Source organism: Notolepis coatsorum (genome assembly GCF_963971535.1).
Source record: "Notolepis coatsorum genome assembly, chromosome: 13".
Classification (NCBI taxonomy): domain Eukaryota; kingdom Metazoa; phylum Chordata; class Actinopteri; order Aulopiformes; family Paralepididae; genus Notolepis; species Notolepis coatsorum.
The window spans coordinates 28,968,251-28,990,966 of NC_140177.1; the positions used below are offsets into that span (position 1 = coordinate 28,968,251).

At 47.4% G+C, this 22,716-nt stretch overlaps 2 protein-coding genes across 6 annotated transcripts in view; one reads left to right on the forward strand and one right to left on the reverse strand.

Moving 5' to 3' along the window:
* The window catches only part of mtcl1 (microtubule crosslinking factor 1), a 122,232-nt gene extending 105,242 nt beyond the window's left edge, over positions 1–16,990 (forward strand). For 4 of the 5 annotated variants that reach the window (XM_084327908.1, XM_084327910.1, XM_084327909.1 and 1 more), the window contains 3 exons: positions 565–641; positions 9,260–10,829; positions 15,928–16,990. In XM_084327908.1, the coding sequence (XP_084184034.1) occupies positions 565–641; positions 9,260–10,829; positions 15,928–16,146 (1,866 nt within the window). In that variant the 3' untranslated portion in view covers positions 16,147–16,990. Of the gene's footprint in view, positions 1–564; positions 642–9,259; positions 10,830–11,016; positions 11,042–15,927 lie in introns of all 5 variants that reach the window. The other variant, XM_084327912.1, reaches the window with a different exon arrangement.
* Positions 4,848–7,289, reverse strand: LOC311238832 (dynein regulatory complex subunit 7-like; the record flags this gene model as incomplete). The annotated part of the gene is made up of 1 exon (XM_084327033.1): positions 4,848–7,289. The coding sequence occupies one exon, from the start codon at positions 7,287–7,289 to the stop codon at positions 4,848–4,850; it is 2,442 nt and encodes an 813-aa protein (XP_084183159.1).
* Positions 16,991–22,716: the final 5,726 nt, after the last annotated feature.

Sequence of the window (22,716 nt, forward strand, 5' to 3'; positions counted from 1 at the left end):
GATGGAATACCCTCTCCCTTACCCACCTTACAATACTCTCTTCTAAAAGATATTCTGGGATGGAATATCCTCTCCCTTACCCGCCTTACATGACGATGCCTGCACCTGCCGTCCGTAACAGTCAAACTGATCTGTGTCTTTGTCTTTGTTTGATCGGTTTGGCTATTTCGGAATGGCAGCAGTCATCCTTTCCGGAGATCTTATTTGCATTACATTTGCGCTACAGGGTTGATATATGTATTGATGTATGCCTGTGCTTACAAATCATCATTGTGTGTGCAACAATTCTAGCTTTACATGTGCACTACCGCCAGTGGCACAATGTAGCTGTATCTACCCGCCAGGGCTATCTGCATCCGCTCTGCCCTCGTTGCACATGGTTAGTGAATGCTAGGCGCTCTACTTTTGTCATTTTGGAGGTATAGTGCGCAATATACACAGCTCAAACCTCTTCAGTGTTCATCCTGAAGACCCACTTCGGAATGAACTGACCAGTTTATATAGATTGTAGCTGAGCAGGTTGTCCTAACAGGTGGTTGTGTGCTCTGTATGATCCTGCTCCAGGCCCTGAATGAGATATCGGAGAGAGAAGACCATCCTGCCTACCCAGAGGACGAGATGGGCGGTGGGAGCCTGCTCAGGTAAACACGTTAAAAAGCTCAAAGTCTAATAGAGTTCAAAGCTCTAAGTCAAATAGAGTTCAAAGCTCCGCGGCCGGGTAGCGCAGCGGACTAAGCGTCTATCTACCACCACAGACAGTGGGATCGAATCCAGCTGTGGTGCTTCCATACTAACACAGTGTTAGAGGGTGGGAAAACCCGGCGAGGGTGGGTCCTGGTCATTGTAACCAGCGACTCCTACAGTTTGGTCGGGGCGCCTGCACAGCAAGGGAAGGACCTTCCACACATTACACTCTCCCAGTGAGAGTCCACGCTGCCAGGAAGCGGTGGGCTGGGTACACATGTGTCGGAGGAAGCATGTGATAGTCTCCGCCCTCCCGGACCGACGGTAGGGGGTAGAGTGCGCAACGACCAGGAAGGGGATTGGGAATTGGCATAACGACTAACATTGGGAGGGGAGAAAAACGGAAAAAGAAGGGGGGAAAAGATAACTAAAAAAATAAAGAGTTCAAAGCTCCAAGTCAAATATAGTTCAAAGCTCTAGGTTGAATAGAGTTCAAAGCTCTAAGTCAAATAGAGTTCAAAGCTCTAGGTCAAATAGAGTTCAAAGCTCCAAGTCAAGTAGAGTTCAACACTCTAAATCAAATAGAGTTCAAATATCTAGGTTGAATAGAGTTCAAAGCTCTAAGTCAAATAGAGTTCAAAGCTCTAGGTCAAATAGAGTTCAAAGCTCCAAGTCAAGTAGAGTTCAACACTCTAAATCAAAGAGTTCAAAGCTCTAAGTCAAATAGAGTTAAAAGCGCTAAGTCAAATAGAGTTCAATGCTCTAGGTCAAAGAGTTCAAAGGTATAGTCAAATAGAGTTCAAAGCTCTAAGTCAAATAGTTCAAAGCACTAGATCAAATAGAGTTCAAATCCCTAAGTCAAATAGAGTTCAATGCTCTAGGTCAAATAGAGTTCAAAGGTATAGTAAATAGAGTTCAAAGCTCTAAGTCAAATAGAGTTCAATGCTCTAGGTCAAATAGAGTTCAAAGGTATAGTCAAATAGAGTTCAAAGCTCTAAGTCAAATAGAGTTCAAAGCACTAGATCAAATAGTTCAAAGCTCCAAGTCAAATATAGTTCAGAGCTCTAGGTTGAATAGAGTTCAAAGCTCTAAGTCAAATAGAGTTAAAAGCTCTAGGAGTCTAGGTCAAATAGAGTTCAAAGCTCCAAGTCAAATAGAGTTCAAAGCTCTAAGTCAAATAGAGTTCAAAGCTATGAGTCAAATACAGTTCAAAGCTCTAAGTCAAATAGAAAAGCTCTATAGGTCAAACAGAGTTCAAAGAGTACAAAAACACTACTTTCTTGGCACGAGCTGCTGCACTCCCCACGTCACCAACATCAAACACTGTTGGGACTTACTTTGACTTTTGGCTACAGAATATCCAGCCTCTGCTGTGCTTTTGTGGCTCATACATACTGTACTAATCATCTGGGAGAAGGGCTGTTGCTTCTGTTTACTGTTGCTTGAAGTGGTTTTCCCAGGTGTTTTCTGTGAAAGCTGCCTTTTGGCGACGGTGTGATCCCGTCCGGCAAGCTGTTGAATAATTCAGTCAGCTTTAATTTGATGAAAGGCTTAACTTGTTTTTTGAGGAAATATACATGATTTTTAATTTTTTTTGACATTATCCTAGTGGCTGTATATAGTTTAATATGAGTCTAGTACGGCTCTTCTTAAAGTGGAAATGAAGCAGTGAGCAATGTGATCCTAGTTTGTTTGTTGTGTACCTTGTGTAAGACAGGGTTCTATAATCAAATGTGAAATCTATCTTATTTGTCTGAAAAATATAATATAATATCCCTGTTTTCAACATGGGCGCCGCCATTTTGTTGCTGACGTCATGGCTGACGTCATGGGGGTTGTTTTGTGTACACTGCTGGTTAGCTGCCTATAGTGAATGGGTCAGTAAGTAAATAAAATGTTGCCTACAAAACAACGGGACCGCGGTGGTTCTGTTTGTATTGCTCCTGGCTGTTCAAACAAATTTTACCATGTGAGAGAGAGGAAAGTTGGTTAATTTCCACAAACTACCAGTGAAAAAAACAGTGTTGTTGGCATGTTGGCTCAGGCTGGCTGCACTCAGGCGGCGTGATCAGCCTGTTGGACAGGGAATGAAGATCCCCAGAGAACACTTCATTGCCTCGGATTATGTTGTTGGGGGTGGAAGGTTTGTCCAGAAGACCACTAATCAGCTGAAGCCTGATGCGGTTCCCTCGGTCTTCGACAGACAGACCGGCGTTAGCTCTCGGGAGCGATGGCTAGCTAGTTGGCACCAGCCGGGGACCGGCGTTAGCTCTCGGGAGCGATCGCTAGCTAGTTGGCACCAGCCGGGGACCGGCGTTAGCTCTCGGGAGCGATCGCTAGCTAGTTGGCACCAGCCGGGGGCCGGCGTTAGCTCTCGGGAGCGATGGCTAGCTAGTTGGCACCAGCCGGGGACCGGCGTTAGCTCTCGGGAGCGATGGCTAGCTAGTTGGCACCAGCCGGGGACCGGCGTTAGCAACCGGGAGCGTCGCGGAGCATTCAGCCTGCTGGCTACCTAGATCCACTTCAACCAGCGTCGCGGAGCATTCAGCCTGCTGGCTACACAGCTTGTCGGTGTGCTAATAGCCTCTGCAAGCTAACGGTAGCTGGCTACACAGCTTGTCGGTGTGCTGGAGCCTCGGCAAGCCAACGGTAGCTGGCTACACAGCTTGTCGGTGTGCTGGAGCCTCGGCAAGCTAACGGTAGCTGGCTCCAGGCTATTAGCACATCGACAAGCTGCTGGAGCTCCCGACGCTCGGCTGGTTGAAGTGGATCTAGGTAGCCAGCAGGCTGAATGCTCCGCGACGCTCCCGGTTGCTAACGCCGGTCCCCGGCTGGTGCCAACTAGCTAGCCATCGTTCCCGAGAGCTAACGCCGGTCCCCGGCTGGTGCCAACTAGCTAGCGATCGCTCCCGGTTGCTAACGCCGGTCCCCGGCTGGTGCCAACTAGCTAGCCATCGTTCCCGAGAGCTAACGCCGGTCCCCGGCTGGTGCCAACTAGCTAGCGATCGCTCCCGAGAGCTAACGCCGGTCCCCGGCTGGTGCCAACTAGCTAGCCATCGTTCCCGAGAGCTAACGCCGGTCCCCGGCTGGTGCCAACTAGCTAGCGATCGCTCCCGAGAGCTAACGCCGGTCCCCGGCTGGTGCCAACTAGCTAGCCATCGCTCCCGAGAGCTAACGCCGGTCTGTCTGTTGAAGACCGAGGGAACCGCATCAGGCTTCAGCTGATTAGTGGTCTTCTGGACAAACCTTCCACCCCCAACAACATAATCCGAGGCAATGAAGTGTTCTCTGGGGATCTTCATTCCCTGTCCAACAGGCTGATCACGCCGCCTGAGTGCAGCCAGCCTGAGCCAACATGCCAACAACACTGTTTTTTTCACTGGTAGTTTGTGGAAATTAACCAACTTTCCTCTCTCTCACATGGTAAAATTAGTTTGAACAGCCAGGAGCAATACAAACAGAACCACCGCGGTCCCGTTTTGTAGGCAACATTTTATTTACTTACTGACCCATTCACTATAGGCAGCTAACCAGCAGTGTACACCAAACAACCCCCATGACGTCAGCAACAAAATGGCCGCGCCCATAATGATAAATGCTTCAGAAATGCACACAACAAATCGTTTTCTCTTAGAAACTGCTTATTTTTATAACGTGATTTCTTCTGTGGCTTATCTAAATACTAATGTGATGCTATGAATATGTATTTATCGCACTGCTTCATTTCCACTTTAAGGCTCACAATCACCCCTGACAAGAAATAGTATAGGCATATTATACATTTCCTGAATCCTTATTGGTCAGAAATATTCACATCTTAGCTTGAATGAAAGATGACATAGTCCCCTTTAAAATGATACCAAAGACAATATGGTGAAACATTGACAGATATCCTCTAAAGTACAGTTTAAACAATAAACAATAAACAGGCAAAAAAGGCATTCATTGCACATGTCTTGAAGCTATCGTTCAATGGTAAACAATTCATCTGACGACGCTAAGTAAAAGGCAGCTTAAAGATTATCGCGACCGGGCTAAAAAGAAGCAAAGTAAACGAAGCAGCAATTTGAGTTGGTTTTAAAATGTCAAAACGGAACACATGAAGAAACGCTTGGTGGATAGAGAGACAGCTGATGACATTAAGAGGAGAAGCTCTGATTGGTTCAAGAGGATAGATGGGGGGCCAATCGGGGGTCTCGTTTCAGCTTCTCATCAAGAGCCAGGTACTTCTGATGAGCAGTGTCCTTGTGCCGGCTGAGGCATTTCTTAACGATGTCTATCCTGAATATGGCCTGCGAGCAGTGGGCCTGGTACTCCTCCTTCTCCTCTCTGGACATGTCCTGGTGCTGCTGGTACCACTGCTGCTTCTGCTGCAACTCCAGGCTCTCCTTTTTGAAGCGTTCCTTCATGATCCTGGCCTTGTTCTTCAGGCTCTGTTTGAAGTCGGCCAGACAGTCGAGCCGGAGCTGCTGGGCGGCCTGCTGGCTCAGGGTCTCCAGGTCGCCCAGCAGGGCCAGGCGGGGGACCAGGACGTCCAGCCCCTTCTCCTGGCGCTGCCGCTCCTCTGCAGCCAAGCGCTCCAGGTTCTCTCGGTGGAGGCGGGGCTTATCGTTGCGGGCCGTGTCATAGATAGAGATGTATAGTTCAATATGGCTCTCCTCTTGCTCTCTGGTGGCTAGGATGGCTCTCACCTCTTTCTCAGAGTATTTGATCCTGAAGGCTACCTCCTCCTCTTCTTCTTTCATCAGAGCCACTAACATCTGATACAGAAACAAGTTCGTAGGAGGACTTTCAGTCGGGTCCACCTGGTAGCCGCGGACCATGCCGCGCGTGAAGGTCTGCAACTCGCGCAGCTTCCTGAAGCGCCTCGACGCAGGGATGATGCGGTCGTCCTCCAAGTGGTAGATCACCTCGATGAGCTCGTGGGACAACATGAACGCTTGCTCCGCCACATCCTCGCTGGCTGGCTTGGACCTGTCCCTGTGGAAACGCTGGTGCACAAGCTGTAGTGGTTGGTGGCCTGGCTCAGGGCTCTCTCTCCCCGGTCCCAGCACTTTGGGGCGTTGAGCGTAGACAACGTGTTGCCAATGCAGGAAGTCGTCTCTGTCCTGGAAGGTCTCCGTCATCTCCCCCGGGAGCTCCACCCTGCGGACCAACCCGTCGGCACGCGAGCCGCTGTAGAACTGCATCTCTCGCTCCGTTTCCGGGGTCGCGGTTACATATCTGTGGGATTTGAGGCTTCGTCCAGGTGTGAAGCTGTCTGTGGTGACGTTGTTGTCCTGCCTCGCCTCTCGCTCCTCCAGGTGGTCCAGTCTGTTCTGGTACCACTCCTTCACCACACTGGCCTGGGTGCAGTCCAGGTCTGTGTAGGTGGTGAGGCGTGTGACCAGGCCCTCTGGAAGCAGGTAGGGAGCGAATCTCTCCAGCTTGGCTTTGCGGTACTGAGTCACCTTCCTTCCTCCTGGGTAGCGTCTCTCTACGTCTTGCTTGGAGATGGTGATCTTGTTGACCCACGATCGGGGCATATAAAACACCACCTTTGGCTCCTTTTCGTTGTCATCTACCATTTCTAGCAGGGACTCCCACCTCGATGTATTCCCAAGGTCATACGCCATATCGCTGATTCCATATCGACAGTCCTGCATGTTGACCCAGAGGTTGTCCTGGTTCCAGATGCTCTCGATGGCCAGAAAGTTGCCGTCGGAGGTGGAATAGCTCATCCCACTCAGTGGGTCGATGAAAAAGTTCTCTGGGACTTCCCTGCTCCCGGCCAGCACCAGCACCCAGCTGTGGACCCTCTCACCCAGCAGCGGGTCTGGAGGAAGCCGCTCGTGCTCCTCCTGCAGCCGTTGTGCCTCCTGTTGTTTCTCCAGCAGTGCAGCCTGCGCCTCCTCCTTTCTCCTCTCCTCCTGTCTCTTCTTAAAGGCGCTCTCCATGACCATGGGAGGCTTAATGGTGTACTTCTTCACTGGCTGTTTCTGCTCTGGTGCCTGTTCCTTGACATCAGCCACCAGCAGGGGGCAGTCCTGCAGGCTCTGGTTGAGCAGACACATCTCCTTGACAGCGTAGCCGCTGACACAGTAGGCGTTGAAGCCTGCCCCCAGCAGCAGACTGCACAGCAGGGTGGAGAAGTCGAAGCAGGTCCCCCTCTGCCTTTGCAGAGTCAGGGTGGGTGACAACAGGTACCTGGGTAGATGGATGGAAGGCTCCAGTGGTTCCAGGGAAAGGCAGTCGGCTACGAAGGAGGCCAGGCCATCCCATCTGTACAGCTCAGAGTAGTTTATCAGATTGCTCTGTAAGGTGGTGGACACAAACTTCTCAACGCCACACTCGTTCAGTGGGCAGAGCAGCAGGGGATTCCGGGCAGGGTAGATGTGCAGGTACTGCCGGTGAAAGCGGTTGGCGACAGCCAATAGCCTCCTCTCCTCGGGGGAGTTCTCCTTGTAGGAGGCGGGACATTGAGACAGGTCCACTTCCTTGTTCCAGATTGGTAGATTACCGTCTGGGGTCATGAGGATGTTGCCCAGACTCTCTTCCAGTTCAGCCAGATCTAGCTTGCTCTCCTCCTCTCCGTCACCTCTCCTCCCCCTCTCCTCCTCAGACATATCCTCCATCAACCTACTACAAAAGGCAGAGAAGCTTCTTCTTCTTCTTCTTTATTTTTTCCGGCAGTGTAAACGCAACATGGTGTATTACTGGGCTCCTCAGTTCTAATCGCAGATAAGCGATACCGGCAAAGTGGGGTTGTTCCCGGAGAGCTCACTCTCGGCCGTGGTTTCTCAGTGTATAATGTATGGTGCTCTCCCTCAACATGCGAGTAGGGTGAGACAACACCATTCTTCTAGTCCAAATAATACCCTACTTTATACTATATTATTGCATACCTGTCAACCCTCCCGTTTTTCCCGGGATTCTCCCGTATTTCAACCTTCTCTGCCGCCGTCCTCCTGTTAAAATATTTTCCCGTATTTTTCCAGTTTTTTTTTTATTTATACAAAATGGCTGCAATTCCCCTCCATGACGATAGGTGGCAGCAGTGTAGATTAGAACGTTAGCACAGGAAGTCAGACCGGAAGACGGTTCCATGATTCTTTTTCAGATAGACTCCTACGCAGAGCTGTCTCTGCTCCTGTATGTCACAGCCTTACAAATTAGTTTAAAAGAAAATGTGACAATAACTTTGAATTGGGTGTATACAGAGTATTGCAAATAACAAAGATTAAGCTTGTCTGAACATTTATGACTTATGCAGTGATGCAGAAATGTGAACAGACTTTTAGGAAACCATACCTTTATGGCTACATTCGTCATCGTTTTCATGGACATAGTGATTAACTTTTTTCAACTGATTTTAGGTTCTTGTTCATAAAATAGAAAAAAAAATAGGGGGGAACAATAATATTATTTATTCAATATGTAATAATAAGGAACACGCCAACATTATGAGAAATGCGCTTAGCATCTTCTCCAGACTCAGACAAGAAGATAGATAACAATTTCCTCTCTGTGCGTTCAATAGAAAGCTATCTGGCTGCAAGCTACTGTAGCCTATCTTAGCACAAATTAATGGAAGCGGATACAGATCAGCTAGCCTTAGCTTAAGAACCTGGGAGAGGTGTTTTTGGCCAACAGCTAGGCTAGCTGATTTGTATCCACTTCCATTCATTTGTGCTAAGCTAGGCTAGCTTGCAGCCAGATAGCTTTCTACTGAACGCACAGTCCGGAAAGTGGTATCTATCTTCTTGACTTCTTAACCCTCTTTGCGCCGCCCCTGTGCCTCAAATAGATCCGCTATCAGCTCTATCTTTCAAAATGTTCAGTTGCTATCGCTATTTGCTTTATCTTTCAAAATGTTCAGTTGCTATTGCATGCACTCATCTGTGTTTCACTACACACATGAGTGCATGCTTACCAACTGTCCGTCTGCAACACTACTATCACCAACATCTAAGAAGGGAGATCCCCCCTTGAATGGCCCTTCTAAGGTTTCTCTCCTTCACACTGCCTGTGGAGCTTTTTTCCCTATTGTTAGGTTTTAGTGAGTTTTTCCTTACCTTCGCGTGGGGTATGTCTGGGAGTGCTTGCATTCTTTAATTTTTAATTAAATTTTTTTGCATTAATCTAAAAATGTTTGGACCTTATGGTGTTCTTGTTCTGTTCTTGACTTATTGTTATGTTTTCTTCTTGACTTGTTTAAAGAAGACATGTACGGCCCATGGGGACATTAACGTGTGTTGTCGGGCCTTATAAATAAATTTGATTTGATTTGATTTGATTTGACTGACTCTGGAGAAGACGGCAAGTGCATTTTCCATAATGTTGACGTGTTCCTTTATGGGAAAATTATACAAGTATAGGTTAGTTTACTTCCTCTTTGGGCAGAGATGTTTGACAGTGGAAGGCAAATGGAACATTGTCCAACTCTCTCCAATGTTTGTGAATGAATCACACCTGTTTGTTGTGGTTTAGCTTTCTGCAGGAAGAGACTTGTCACAAACACCTCTAGACCTCTTGATATGGATGTTAATGTCTGTGTCTGTCTCTATGTCTGTGTCTGTACACATGCCGTCCCCAGAGCAAAGTCGGTCTGCTCCATGAGTGACTTCCAGCGCTTGATGGACAGCTCCCCGTTCCTCCCTGACAAGAGTCGCCATGACGACCCAGACAGGGACGACGTCACCCCACCCCTGTCCCCGGACGACCTCAAGTACATCGAGGAGTTCAACAATAAGGGCTGGGACTTCCCTTCCCCCGCCCAGAGTCCAGGTCCTGGTCCTGGTCCTGGTCCTGCCCTGGAGGTATGGCCTGAGAGACCCCCAGAGGCCAAGGGAGGAGAGGCCATTTCTGATCCATTCCAGCCAGCCTCCTGGTTCCTCACCACCAGCGCCACCCTGACCACCAGCACCCTGAGCAGTCCAGAGCACTGCCTCAGGTCTCCCCTGAGGGGCAACGGCGCCGGGGGGGCAGGGGTCCACCTCCTCCACAGTCCCACCCGACTCGGGGGAGCCGAGCACCCCCCCCCTGCCTCAGACCCGGACTTCCTGTACGCCAAAGGGACCAAAACCAGAGGTGGGGGGGAGGCGGTGGGGGTGGGGGCCGCCGGGACGGACGAGGTGTTCGCGGGCGGGAGGTGGCCGTGCGGGTTGCTGGAGGGGGGCGGGCTGCGGCCTTCTCCCAACCAATCGCCTCTCTGCCCCACGGTGGGCTACGCCTCCTCCCTGGAGCTGCAGCTGTCACGGAACATGAGCGACGACATGAAGGAGGTGGCCTTCTCAGTGAGGAACGCCATCCGCTCGCCCCCCGCGGTGCGGGACACGGCCTGCCAGACCAACGGCTTCACCACGCGGGGCACGCAGACCACGCAGACCATCAGCGTGGGTCTGCAGACGGAAGCGCTGAGGAACCTCACCAGCAGCCCCCACCGCTGCCTCACGCCCAAGGGCGGCGGCTCCACGCCCATCTCCTCGCCGTCGCGCAGCGTGAGGAAGGTGCAGTACTCCCCCGTGGTCCAGAGCAAGTTCGAGCGGCCATGTTGCTCGCCCAAGTACGGCTCTCCCAAGCTCCAGCGCAAGCTGTCCACCTCCAGCAAGGCCGACCTGCCCGCCGCCCCCCGGCCGCCCACCCCCACTACCCCGCAGAAGGGTAACAGCGAGTCGGCCTGGGCGCGCTCCACGACCACGCGGGACAGTCCCGTGCACTCCACCATTAACGACGGCCTCTCCAGCCTCTTCAACATCATCGACCACACCCCCGTCGGAGGCCACGACCCCATGCAGTTCACCAAGTCCCCCAGCCGCTCCCGAGGCACCCCGCCGCCCACCGGCGAGCCTAGCCCCGCCCACGGGCCGTCCGCTGCGGACCCTAAGGCCGTGCAGGGCACCGTGCAGGAGTTCCTGAGGACCGCCCGCGGGCGCTCGCCCAGCCCCGTGCAGCTGATCGTGGAGATGCAGGGCGGGGACAACCCCCCAGAGGTGGTGAGCATACGGCAGGACCTGTCGGCCCCGCCCGGCTACACGCTGGCGGAGAACGCGGCTCGGATCCTCACCAAGAAGCTGCTGGAGCAGAGCTTCCGAGAGGACAAGAGGCTGCAGCCTGGAGGCAGCAGGCAGGCCGAGACAGACCGAGGACAGCCGGGACCCATGGAGGTAAATATGAACCATAATGACTCATTATTTCATCAATCGCTTGATCTGCGGTGATCTTTTGACTGGAATAGGTTAAAAAAAATATTAAACATTTGTATTTCCCTAAGCATGCGCAAGGTAAAAAAAAAGAGAAAAAGAATCAGCTATATGCACGATAACTATAATGTACAATGTTTTTTTTTCCCAGATCGAAAGCCCTGACTGATACAAGGGTAAAGTTAAAATATTTCACAATGTTTCTACTTGCAGTAATATACTTTATACTTAATACCTTTGCTTCACCATAGCCACAAAGTAGAGGTTTCTTAACACTCTGCCATCCTCTTCACGATAGAGGCTTTCTTGTTTATTTTAACCACCACTCTTGTCATCACCCATTCAGCTGACCTGAGGGAGAAATGTATGATAGATGATGGAAAACCAGGGGGGGGGGGGGGGTAATTCTGTTCCCGGGGTAACGAAGCAGAGGGAAAAACAGCCACTCGTATGCGCAAATATCAAGTAAACATGTTTGGTGTTATTAGCACACCAGAGCGATGCCGCTTATGGATAATCTTTTGCCCATTCAAACTGATTCGATGGATTGGGGGAAGTCTTGAAAGTAGGCCACGTTGCATTAAAGCTGTGCGTTAAAACACACAGCAGACATGTATTGGACGCCAGAACATGTGAAGTAAAGCGCCATAATCCCACATGTGTACCATGATGAAGGTCACTGCCCCGCTGATCTCTGGACCAGACAGTATAGGATTAGTCTGATCTTTGACCGTACGGATGGTTCACTAGTCTACACTTTGGTGCAGCCATTTGGTGGCTGTTGGCGCTGTGACGTCCTACGGGACCACGTTCACAGCTCCGTCTTAACGGATCCTAATTTGACCCAAGCGTGCAACGCGACGATACAGAACTCTGCATCATAGACGTGGCCGCTCTACGTCCTTCTGAATGTGTGGCGGGGTCAGAGGTCACCGCCCCCTCTTAAAGTACACTGTTTCTTCCAGGTCCCACGGTGAATGGGTGTTACACTTTACTTTGCGGTTGAAATCAGTCAGCCTTTCTTGCCTTTGACATGCCAGCCTTATCCTGTGTCCTTCTCTCTCTCTCTCTCTCTCTCTCTCTCTCTCTCTCTCTCTCTCTCTCTCTCTCTCTCTCTCTCTCTCTCTCTCTCTCTCTCTCTCCTCTCTCTTTCACTGATTAACATCTCACACTCTCTCCGTTTCTCCTCTCTTCTCCTCCTCTCCTCCTCCGGGCTCCTTCCCTCCCTCCTATATGTTCTTACCTAGAACCACACTGTCATACTAACCACTCCTTGGGGACTCTAACTCTGCTTGTCTCGGTGATGTAAGTTCCTCTTCTTCCTCCTACTCCTCTTCCCTCTGTGACCCCCCTCCCCTCCCCCTCAACAACATGGCGGGTTCACAGGCCACACGGAAACCCCCCAAACCCCCCCCCCCCCACCTCACCTCCCATCCATGCATGCCTCACAGCACAGGACCAACCAACAGACAGACAAGTGTGCCAAGCCATCGGAGTGTAAAACCAAAATGGTTTCAACAACAGCCATGCATCTGTTTCGTGTCAATGTTCGCATGCTCCAAGCTCCTCTGTATTGATCATGTTTTTATTTTTTCAAGAATCACAAAACTCAACTCAAGTGACCCAAAGAGTCACCTGATTGTGTGCTTGTTGTCCTTCATATGGATCAGATCATTTAAATCATAAATGCAATATCTCGTGTTGTCTCGCATTGTATACAATGCCCTCAGTTCAAAACATAGATTAGAACACAACCCGCCCCCACCCCACCACTCGATGTGTAAACAACACGACACAAAGAAGGATGACTCTTTTGGACAAGATCTCACTTTGGGAGCCGCACACTTCTCCACAAAGGCCGTTTGTCGTCCTTTTGGAGCGGTGTGCCTGGCCAGGCGTAGAATCTTTCTAACATGACCTCCATTGTGTTTCTACTAGGTACCACTGGCTGCTCTCTGTCTTTGTCGCCATGTTTGCCCCTGGACTGACTCCAGGGCTGTCCCCATTACAATTATGTTGGGCTTCGAAGCTTCAGTAGTGATTGTCAGTGAATAATCGATTCCCCGGTGTGGGGAGGGTGGGTGCAGTGGTGGGGGGGCGGGCTAGACACGGACATAGCGCCGGGAGACCCGACTCGATAGCACAAAAAGAGTACATCACAAATACGATTAATGTAATATCTAACCTAATAATAAGCCGTAATCTGGTGACGTGGCTTATGTTGCTCTGCCTCGTCCGTCCGTCTCCTGTCCTGTAGGTTATCCTAGAATGGTAAAAAAAAGAAATGAACAAAAAAAGACACAAAGCATTAAAATCTTGATTTTGCCGTCGATAACCATGGCAGCGATTGAAGCTTCGAAGCGTTCGGGTTAAGCCCTAACGGACTGTGATGTTTATTTTATTTTTTTATATATATATATGTTGCTACGAGTGCTTTCTCTCTCTTTTTACAGTTCCCCCCCTCCCCTCCCCTCCCTCAGCATCCCTCTGTCACTAACATGGCTCCAATTGACTCATTGACAAAGAACAACCCTTAACACTTGCCATTAACCTGTGCGCTCACTTCTCGTGGCGCTTGTGTTTGACGTCTTGCTTCTGGTTGGAATTAATTGGATGTCATGGTGGTTATCATGGTGCATGCTGTTAGCCTACAGTAAGAGACCGGTGACGCCAGGGCGAATGTGATGAAACCAACCACTGTTTTGTCACATTGCTCGGTGGCCACCCCTGGGTCTCGATGTCCTGTTATCAACAGCGCATGATCAGTTCTGTTATTCTATGTGTTGACGTCACATGAGAGTCATCCGTTGCCACAGAGGCCCACCCATCATTTCAATTCTATCTTTATTTCATCTCGAGATATCATTGCTCTCATTTTGCCATGATGTCGAGGATCATGACATTGCATAATGGATTGGGTCGATTTGAGTCATCGTCAATCGTGTGTGAATCCATCTTCTCTTGTCTGTACGCTCTCCATCTTTCTCAGTTTCTTTTCCATCAGCTCATCCTGTCGCACCACCGCTGTCCTGACTGCCGTGTGTATTTTTAGCAGAACTAGATTGTTGCATTTGGGTGCGTTTGATTTCCTCCATCCTTCAGAACCCAAAACCAGCACCGGGAGGAGATGGACTAATTATAAACCGGGCCAGTGGTGTGATGGCGTCTCTGACATCATTCTGGGGGGGGGGGGGGGGTGACCTACACTGGCGGGGACTTATGCAGGCCTGTGTCTCTTGCTGCCTTCAAATGGAACTTGTGAGTTTGTGGTCTCGACATGAGAAGTCAAGTACGAGGTATGATCTGCGTCAAAGTGGTTAAAGTCGCGAGGACACCGTTGCTAGGTAGCTTGGCAATGTGTCCTGAAGCCACCGAGGTTAATGATTTAGCGAACTAAATGCAAAGGCATAATGAAAAGAATTTGATCATTGGGAATATCAAACTTTTTCTCAGATATATTACTAATTAATCAAAAAAGACAACATTTACAATAAGTCCACGGCAAAACAAACTTCCACGGGCTCCGCCATTTCTTTTTTAAACGTAAACAACGTGTCACCACTCGTAAACACCACCCCATTTGAAGGCACACCATCTTTATTTTTCTTTTGTCATCACACTCTCGTTTTTTCTCATCATCTTGCGTTTCATGCTTGATCTTTCACTCTTACAATTATGTTTTGGAATATTTTGAAGTCATGTCATGCTATTTGGGGCTGCCCCCTCTTCGCCAATTAGTCGACTAATCTGTCTTCAGGGTCTAGTCAATGGGGGACTGTATGAAGTGTGGCTGCCCCCATGTTGGAAGCAAAGAGGGGTGGAAGCCATCAAAAATGATCCATCTGTCCCACAATGTAAAGCAGTGTCCTCTTTGGCTGTTAGCAAGCATTAGCTCTAACATTTTAGAGCATTAGAACATTAGAGCTGCTATGTCATCTACCAAATGCTACAGCTAACACTAGTTAGTGTTCATCAAAGATGGTCTTTGATTAGCTAGTGTTAGCTGTAGCATTTGGTAGCAGGCATTAGCTCTAATTTTGTTAACTAATGTCACCGCTAACGGCAGCTAACACCAAAAGAGGATGTAGGCCTACCGTATTAATACTTTGGAATGTGGGGTAGATTAGGAGGACTGAGTGACATCATTAATGGGGCAGCGATTATTAAAGCTACTACGGTATGTGTAAAATCAATCACATATTTATTTTGTTTGAATTTTGCTCAAAAACATATCTTCACGTTGACACATTGACTGACAGTCCACTGAGCAAGTTTAATTTACCAGTGTAGCAGCAGCGCTTGCTAGCTAGCTATGGTATGTTTTGGAGTTCATAGCAGGCAAAGTTTTACAGCTAGAATGCAGATAGACGTATCACTGGAAAGAAGACACTATGAGGATTTAGATTGGTACGAGCCATTTTATGCTAGGTTATCATCAAAAGGATGAAATTACACTAAAAATAAAGTTTTTTAAATGTATTGAGTTTATGAGTCTAAATGGCATTTCTAATCTTCTGTTTTGTTTAGTTTATTCCACATTATTTGTATGTGGTTGAATGTACATGGTCCTCATTCCAAATTATAAAATATTATATTACACATTAAGTTTCACAGTGAGGCTCCCCCTTCTAACCAATCAGAGATGCTCAAAGAGAATTCCGTAAAAAAAAATAAAAAAACGTTTAGTGGTTAAATCTACGCGGTCCTCATTCGACACAGTCTAGCCATGAGGGCCATGTAGAGTAAACAGACAGGTGAGTCAGTGTGTCCATGTTATGATATGTTTTGAAGCAAAATTCGAACAAAAACCGTTTATTTTGTAAATTAGTCATTCGTTATTTTTGGCTTCAAAAGAACAACAAGAAAGTATGATTTAGCACTAAATTTGAAGAGGTCCATTGCATGGTCCTTGCATTTATCGGCAGAAGGTCAATAACCGTTGACAAAATCCTATGACTATTCGTCGACTGAATTTCTTTAGCGGAGGACAAGCCCTTTTGTGGTCGAGTGTCGACGAACATAACGATGTTCCTTTGCTTCCTTTCCCTCTCGACACCCTCAGGACCTGCCGCGCTCCCCGGTGGCCCCGCCCCTGGACTCCTGCTTCCTGCGACCGGCGCGTCCCGCCAACCGTCGCCCCCCGTCGCGTTGGGCCGCCCACTCCCCTTCCTCCTCCCCCAACTGGAGCGAGGACTCCAAGCGGAGGTTCACCTTCCAGCCCGGAAGCAGTAAGACTATACTGGAGTCCGAGGAGCCCGGACAGGAGCAGCCTCCCGTGTGAAGCCTCCTCTTCCTCTTCCTCTTCCTCCATCTCCTCCCCCTCCTCTTCCTCCTCCACCTCGACATGCCTCTCCCGTCAGAGCCTAAACAGACCCAGTACCTCAACAACCCCCCCCCCCCCCTCTCTCTCTCTCTCTCTCTCTCTCTCTCTCTCTCTCACACACACTCTAATGACTCCAGAAGGGGAGGAGCCAGAGGAGGGGGTGGGGGTTGAGATACCCACCCAGTAGCACCAGCCGACCAATGAGGAAACGGAACCAGAGAAGGGAACCGGAACTTTCTCAGAGAAGAACCTGGAATGTACTGTAACAACAACAAAAACATTTCCATAAGAGGTGCCTGTACACACTTGAGTTCTCCATGCCCCCGTGTGTCTGTGTGCGTGTGTGTGTGCGTGCGTGCGTGGGTGTGCGTGCGTGCGTGTGTATATATGTATGCAATACATATATATTTTAATCACAACTTTTAACTTAATTTTTCAGGTGTCAAGGGAAAACTGTTGATCAGCTGTTGTATTTTGTCCAAACATGAAGTTTACACAGTTTCTGTCCGTTTTTAATGTTTTTTTGTTTTTATTTTTTACATGAGCATATTGTTTGCTAAATTATGTCCTGTGTAAATTCATTGTTCAAACTATTTTCTTATGTTGAGCAAGAGAGCTTATCCTAATTTCTGTTCCAAGCCTTCGAGGGCTTGAAACCAGACTATACTTGTATTTTCAAGGGGACGGAAGGAGAAACAAACCTGCTTCAAGTTGGCAGAAGCAGGGAGATATGATGTCAAACTATACGACGCTAATGTATTTATTTATTTTTACGTTCCAATGAATGTTTTGACTCCGTAAAACACCTAGACGGGCGGGGGGGGGGGGGGGGGGTTGACCAACAACTGAATAACCTTATGCATATTTGGAAGGCATATCGTACAAATATCGGTCAAATATTTGCATGCCTTTTGAACACTAGCACTTTAGTGCATGTACATACAAGCTATAGTATTTGTGGATCACTCAACTCTGATGTAAGAAGAGGAGGAAACCATTGTGAGGGAACTCTACAGCTGTTGTTTTGTTGTCACATGATTTGCAAGTAAACAAGAAGAAAAATATTTCTAAGTAAATTATTGTATATCAGGCTGTCTTTGTACAGTTGTTACCATGGAATATAAATTACCTTTTCTTTTGAGAAGAAAAGGGGATTGTGGGGGAAGAATATGAATGTTTTAAATGAAAATTCTATGTCAAAAGTCTAACAAAATCTATAGTCTCTGTTTAATTGGTAATAAACATGAATGTGTATTTACAAGACCTGCTCCTGTTTCTGTATTTTATTAAAAAAAAATATATATATATTTTAGTTTCTGCCTTGGCTCAGTAGAGGAGTTCTGACGCCTGGGGGCGTCAACACTTTAGGCAACCAACTTGCGTTCAGTGTTTCTCTGATTGGCCACGACGCCCATGTGACCGCGGCAGTGCGGAAATAGGCTGCATTCTATTGCCATGCTCTGCCACAAACTCTAACCTTAACCAACTCCGAAAGAATGCCTAAACTTAACCCTAACCTTAACCAACTCCGAAAGAATGCCTAAACTTAACCCTAACCTTAACCAACTCCGAAAGAATGCCTAAACTTAACCGGCAAAAGAAATATTGCCATGCTCTAAGACAAACTCTAACCTTAACCAACTCCGAAAGAATGCCTAAACTTAACCCTAACCTTAACCAACTCCGAAAGAATGCCTAAACTTAACCCTAACCTTAACCAACTCAGAAAGAATGCCTAAACTTAACCAGCGAAAGAATGCACGTTTATATAGAGAGGCGATAAATGAATTAAACATAAAAAAAAAAAAAATTAAGTGATTCGAACTTGTCACCAACGCACCGCAGGCTCCACAGCAAGGCGGCGAACGAGTTGAGCTAACCGTCGATGTGAAACAGAACAGTTACCTGCTCTCACCACTTGGGGTCTTCCTGTCAGGAGGTCCAAGACCCACTGGCAGAGGTCGTAGTGTGTGTTCAATTGTCTTCCAACAAAATCATCTGCAAACAAAATCACATGACGATCTGTCAATCGATCAAGTTACTGTTGATAACTAATGAGTTATTTTGCTATCAATAGGCTACTGTCCATCCAGTATCTTTAGAAAGCAAAAAGGTATCTGCTGACTAGATCAGAACCTGCACTAGGAAACCGTTTCATGAAAGAAATATTGCTTCACAGGCGCCCCCAAAATTGGCCATTATTTTTCGTTTTTGAGGACTGCATACTTTTTTTGCAAACCAAAATACTATACGTTATACTTATAGCACATGCATGAGCCTGAGAACTTTTAGTGCTAATGAAATAGTAACATACGTCTGAACTTGAATTGTAGAAAAACTTGTTACTCACGTTTTTCTGTAGTAGTTAGTAGTCCAGAAGTAGTATTTCCAAAAACATTGGTATGGCTGAAAAGACACGCTGGGTCCATAGCCTGAAGTCTTTTGTAGTACATGTCCAAATTTCATAAAAGTCCGTTAGGAAATGAGTGATTAGAAGCAGGTTTGGTAAAAGGTGAGAGCGTTCAGAAAACGATTTTCTCATAGACTTCAATGCATTCGACGGAGAATTCTCTTCCTGTTTTGGCTCATGCCTCTTCACCTAGATCCCTGATTCGCTCATTCCCACGTGGGGTACCAGTGGAAAGCCCTACTCATTGGTTACAACCCTGTCCAATAATTCTCGAGATCGCCAAATGATTGACGGAGGTAGAGGCTCGAGAGTCGGGAGTGTTATTTTAAAAAATTAAAAGTCTGCCGTGTACTTCGGCGCACGCCTCACATATCGGCATTTAACTCGAGAACCGCTGAACGGATTTTGTCACCTGGAACGGCTATCGACAGGCAACAAATAGGGCTTTAATATTGTATCAATAAATATGCACACCCGAGCCGCTAGAGGTCGCTAAAGTGCCGGTGGGCAAATCGTCCTCAAGAGGGCCCACATGTGGGCCGTTGCATGTTAAGAGTTTTTTAAGCAAATCTGAATGACACAATTGGGCTGAGCAAGAGAGAAACATCCCATCATCGACGCATGAAACCCAGTGGAGCTGCCTGTACGAGGCCTTCTGCTCAGCCACGACCAGTGGAGCAAGGAATGTTTATGCAAACAGTATATAAGCAGGTTATATATTAGAACTACGTAAAAATCTATAGTCTCATTTCTAAAGCATAAGATTAGATTAGATTCAAATGTATTATCATTATACAGCAAAGTACAGTACAACGAAAAGAAGTTTGGCATCCATCCAGAGTGCAAATGCAACAGTAATATACAATGTACAGGTGATTAAACTGGGTATAAAATATATAAATTAGTACTACTACAGAGTAATAGTGCTAATCAATTGTTTGTACAGTTGTAGTATTTATATGTACAGTGGTACAGGTATAAAGACACGATGGTAGTAGTCATACTGGCCAGCAGCATAACTAGTAAGACTAGGTAAGGGATATGTACAGATATAGATACTGTGGCAGATATCATCCCTTGTCACTTGGTTACGTGGAGGAAGGGAGATACTACTGTCACAGGCAGAGGAGGGTTAATTGAGGAGTTGATTAGGACTGATGGAATACACCTGTGCACCACGTGATCACCCACATCCCACACACACACACACACACAAGACACACATAGCATAAAGCCCTAGGAGAGACAGAGAAGAGTTGAGTGGAGGTGAGGAAGGAGCAGAGTTCGTGGAGAGAGTGTAAGATACTGAGTTTGTGAGGTGAGAGGTAGTTTGAAGGAGAGGTTAGAGCGAGAAGATGTTCGTGTTACTGGACCCTGGACTGGCTGAGATACCCCCTTGTGAAACTGACCCTGGACCGGACGACAAACCCTGAGTATTGAACATTCCCTTTGTGTACGAGAGCCTGGAACGTGTTTTGACCCTGGACTGTAATTTGACTACTCTCTTGCCCTTCGGACCTGTACTGTTGATCAATAAATATTCTTGTTCGTTGAAATTGTGCTTGTGTGGACATTGGAATTGTTTGTTTTGGTCCGTGTCGAGCCTGAACACCACAAGGCTTGTCACAGTACGTACGATCGATATAGTATCTAAACATTGTTTTTGTTGTTTCCTCTTATCCTCCATGTTTGTAAAATACTGCAGTGACCTCTCACACCCACAGAGTGCCAATCTTACATAGTGCAGCTTTAAAGTGCTGCCAATTCCGCTGTCCCCTCACAGCACAAACAGTAATATGTGTATTGCATTAATCTTGCCATTATATAGTTTGGATAGGAGCCCAAAATAAATCTAGGTGTTCTCATATTGTGTGTGTGTGTGTGCATGTGTGTGTGTGTGTGTGTGTGTGTGTGTGTGTGTGTGTGTGTGTGGATTACAGTGGAGCCTACAGGATTAGGTGGGTCAGAGGGGACAGGGATGCAGCGAATGTTCAGAAGTCAAATCCTCTTGCGTCACGGTCATACATGTGCTACCTTGTTCATGTTATCCTGTTTGTTGCCGTGGATACGGTCTATAGGCAGATAACCTACTGACGCCATGTTGCCCTTTATTAAAAAAAAAAATCCTAAATACAATATAAATACAATTGGTCAACAGCTGTATTCTAAATCTACAGTCAGTTTCTTGAATGTTATTTTAGGTTAATATTCTCTCTCTCTCTCTCTCTCTCTCTCTCTGAGATGAAAAATGTAGGCAGAGACGTCTGGCTACTAATATATTACACACTCAGTTTCCGTGTGTCACCACCACTTAACTTGTGGACCAATGACAATGTCACAATTACCCACAAGTCCTTTCACTTCTAAACGTAGTCTTTTATTGGTGAACTTTATGTGTTTATGTGATAAGATAAGATATTCAGAAATTTGCCATTAAAGGAAAGTGTTTATGAAGAGAGAGAGGGGGGGACGGACGAGGAAGAGAGAGGGATCTGGTGGGAGTTAAAGATGTCCTACAGATGAATAATAAATGTGGGCCCAGCTGCATGCTGGGAGATGCTGATGGCACAAAACAGGTCAGCAGAGGGGAGAGGATGATGCTGGCTTTTACTTCTCCGGCCTGCGAGCCAGGAGAGGAACTCAGCCACTGAATAATTCACCCAGCCCTGACACACACAGCACCCCGGAGCAGTTGTCCATCTGTTCCCACCGGACAGCTCCTTAGACCCGTGCCTTGCGAGCACGGGGAGAACGTGCAAACTCCACACATAAAGGCCCGGGAGATACCCCACCTGGGTAACTGGCATCATGGAAACCTGGTCGCGTGAATACTTCCCCTAAGCGGGTTGTACTTCCGTGTTCGGTTTGCGCGATCTGATTGGCCACTGACGTTTCTGGTCATGTGACATGTGCACCAATCGTGTGACGCCTGGTTCTGCGCCTATTTCCGGGTCTAACAGCCTGCAAACTACTTAACGCCTAGTTAATCAGGGCTGGTGTTCTATCGCCCTGCTCTAAGACAAACTCTAACCTTAACCTTCGAAAGAGTGCCTAAGCTTAACCGGTGGCAGAACTAGGCGTCACACGATTGGCGCACATGTCACATGACCAGAAACGTCAGTGGCCAATCTGATCGCGCAAACCGAACACGGAAGTACAACCCACTTAGGGAAAGTATTCACGCAACCTGGTCCTCAAGCGGGAATCGAACCCTGGACCTTCTTGCTGTGAGGCGACAGTGTTAACCACTACACCACCGTGCCGCCGTAGTGTACATGGTACCGTAGTGTACTAAGAGGCTGCTAATAAAAAGGGCTGCCCGTAAAAGTTCAAGTTTCAAGTTCAAGTTTCTTTAATAGTTGTCATACAGAAGTACAGAATACTTTTATACAAAATGCTTCTTACTGTTACGCTCCAGAGACTGTGCAAGACAAGATAAGTATGAAATAAAATAACATAGTATAGCATGTAAATTAGAAGTAAAAAATTAGGTCACAGTGTTCAGTATAGACATATGTACAATGTTCGATGCATAATAGACGTAACTGAGTTACCATATAACAATATACTATGCAGTGTACTAATATACAATACTATATAGTGCAAAGCAGAAATGGGATGAGGTACAATTTAGGTACAATTTACAGTAGGTGTACGAGTTGTAGTGCAAATCCTTTATCAATAAATATAAAGTGTGTTTGTGTGATCTAAAGTGTGGAGAGTGGGTGCTGCAGTGTGTTGTTTGTTTAAGTGAGTGTGTGCGTGTGGGTGTGTGTGCTATGTGCAATTGATGGTTGTTGCATAGTGTTTATTGTTCGTTGAGCAGCCTGATGGCCTGGGGATAGAAGCTTCTTCTGAGTCTTTCTGTGCTTGCCTTAAGACTCCGGTATCGCTTGCCTGACCGCAGCAGTTCAAAGAGGCAGTTGTTCGGGTGGCTGGAGTCCTTGATGATTCTCTTCGCCTTCCCCCTGCACCGCTTGTTGTAAATGTTCTGGAGGGTGGGAAGCCCCCCTCCAATTGTGCGTTCGGCTGAACGTGTCACTCTTTGTAGTCTGCTATGGTCTTGTGCAGTGCTATTCCCAAACCAGGAGGTGATGTTGCCAGTCAGGATGCTCTCT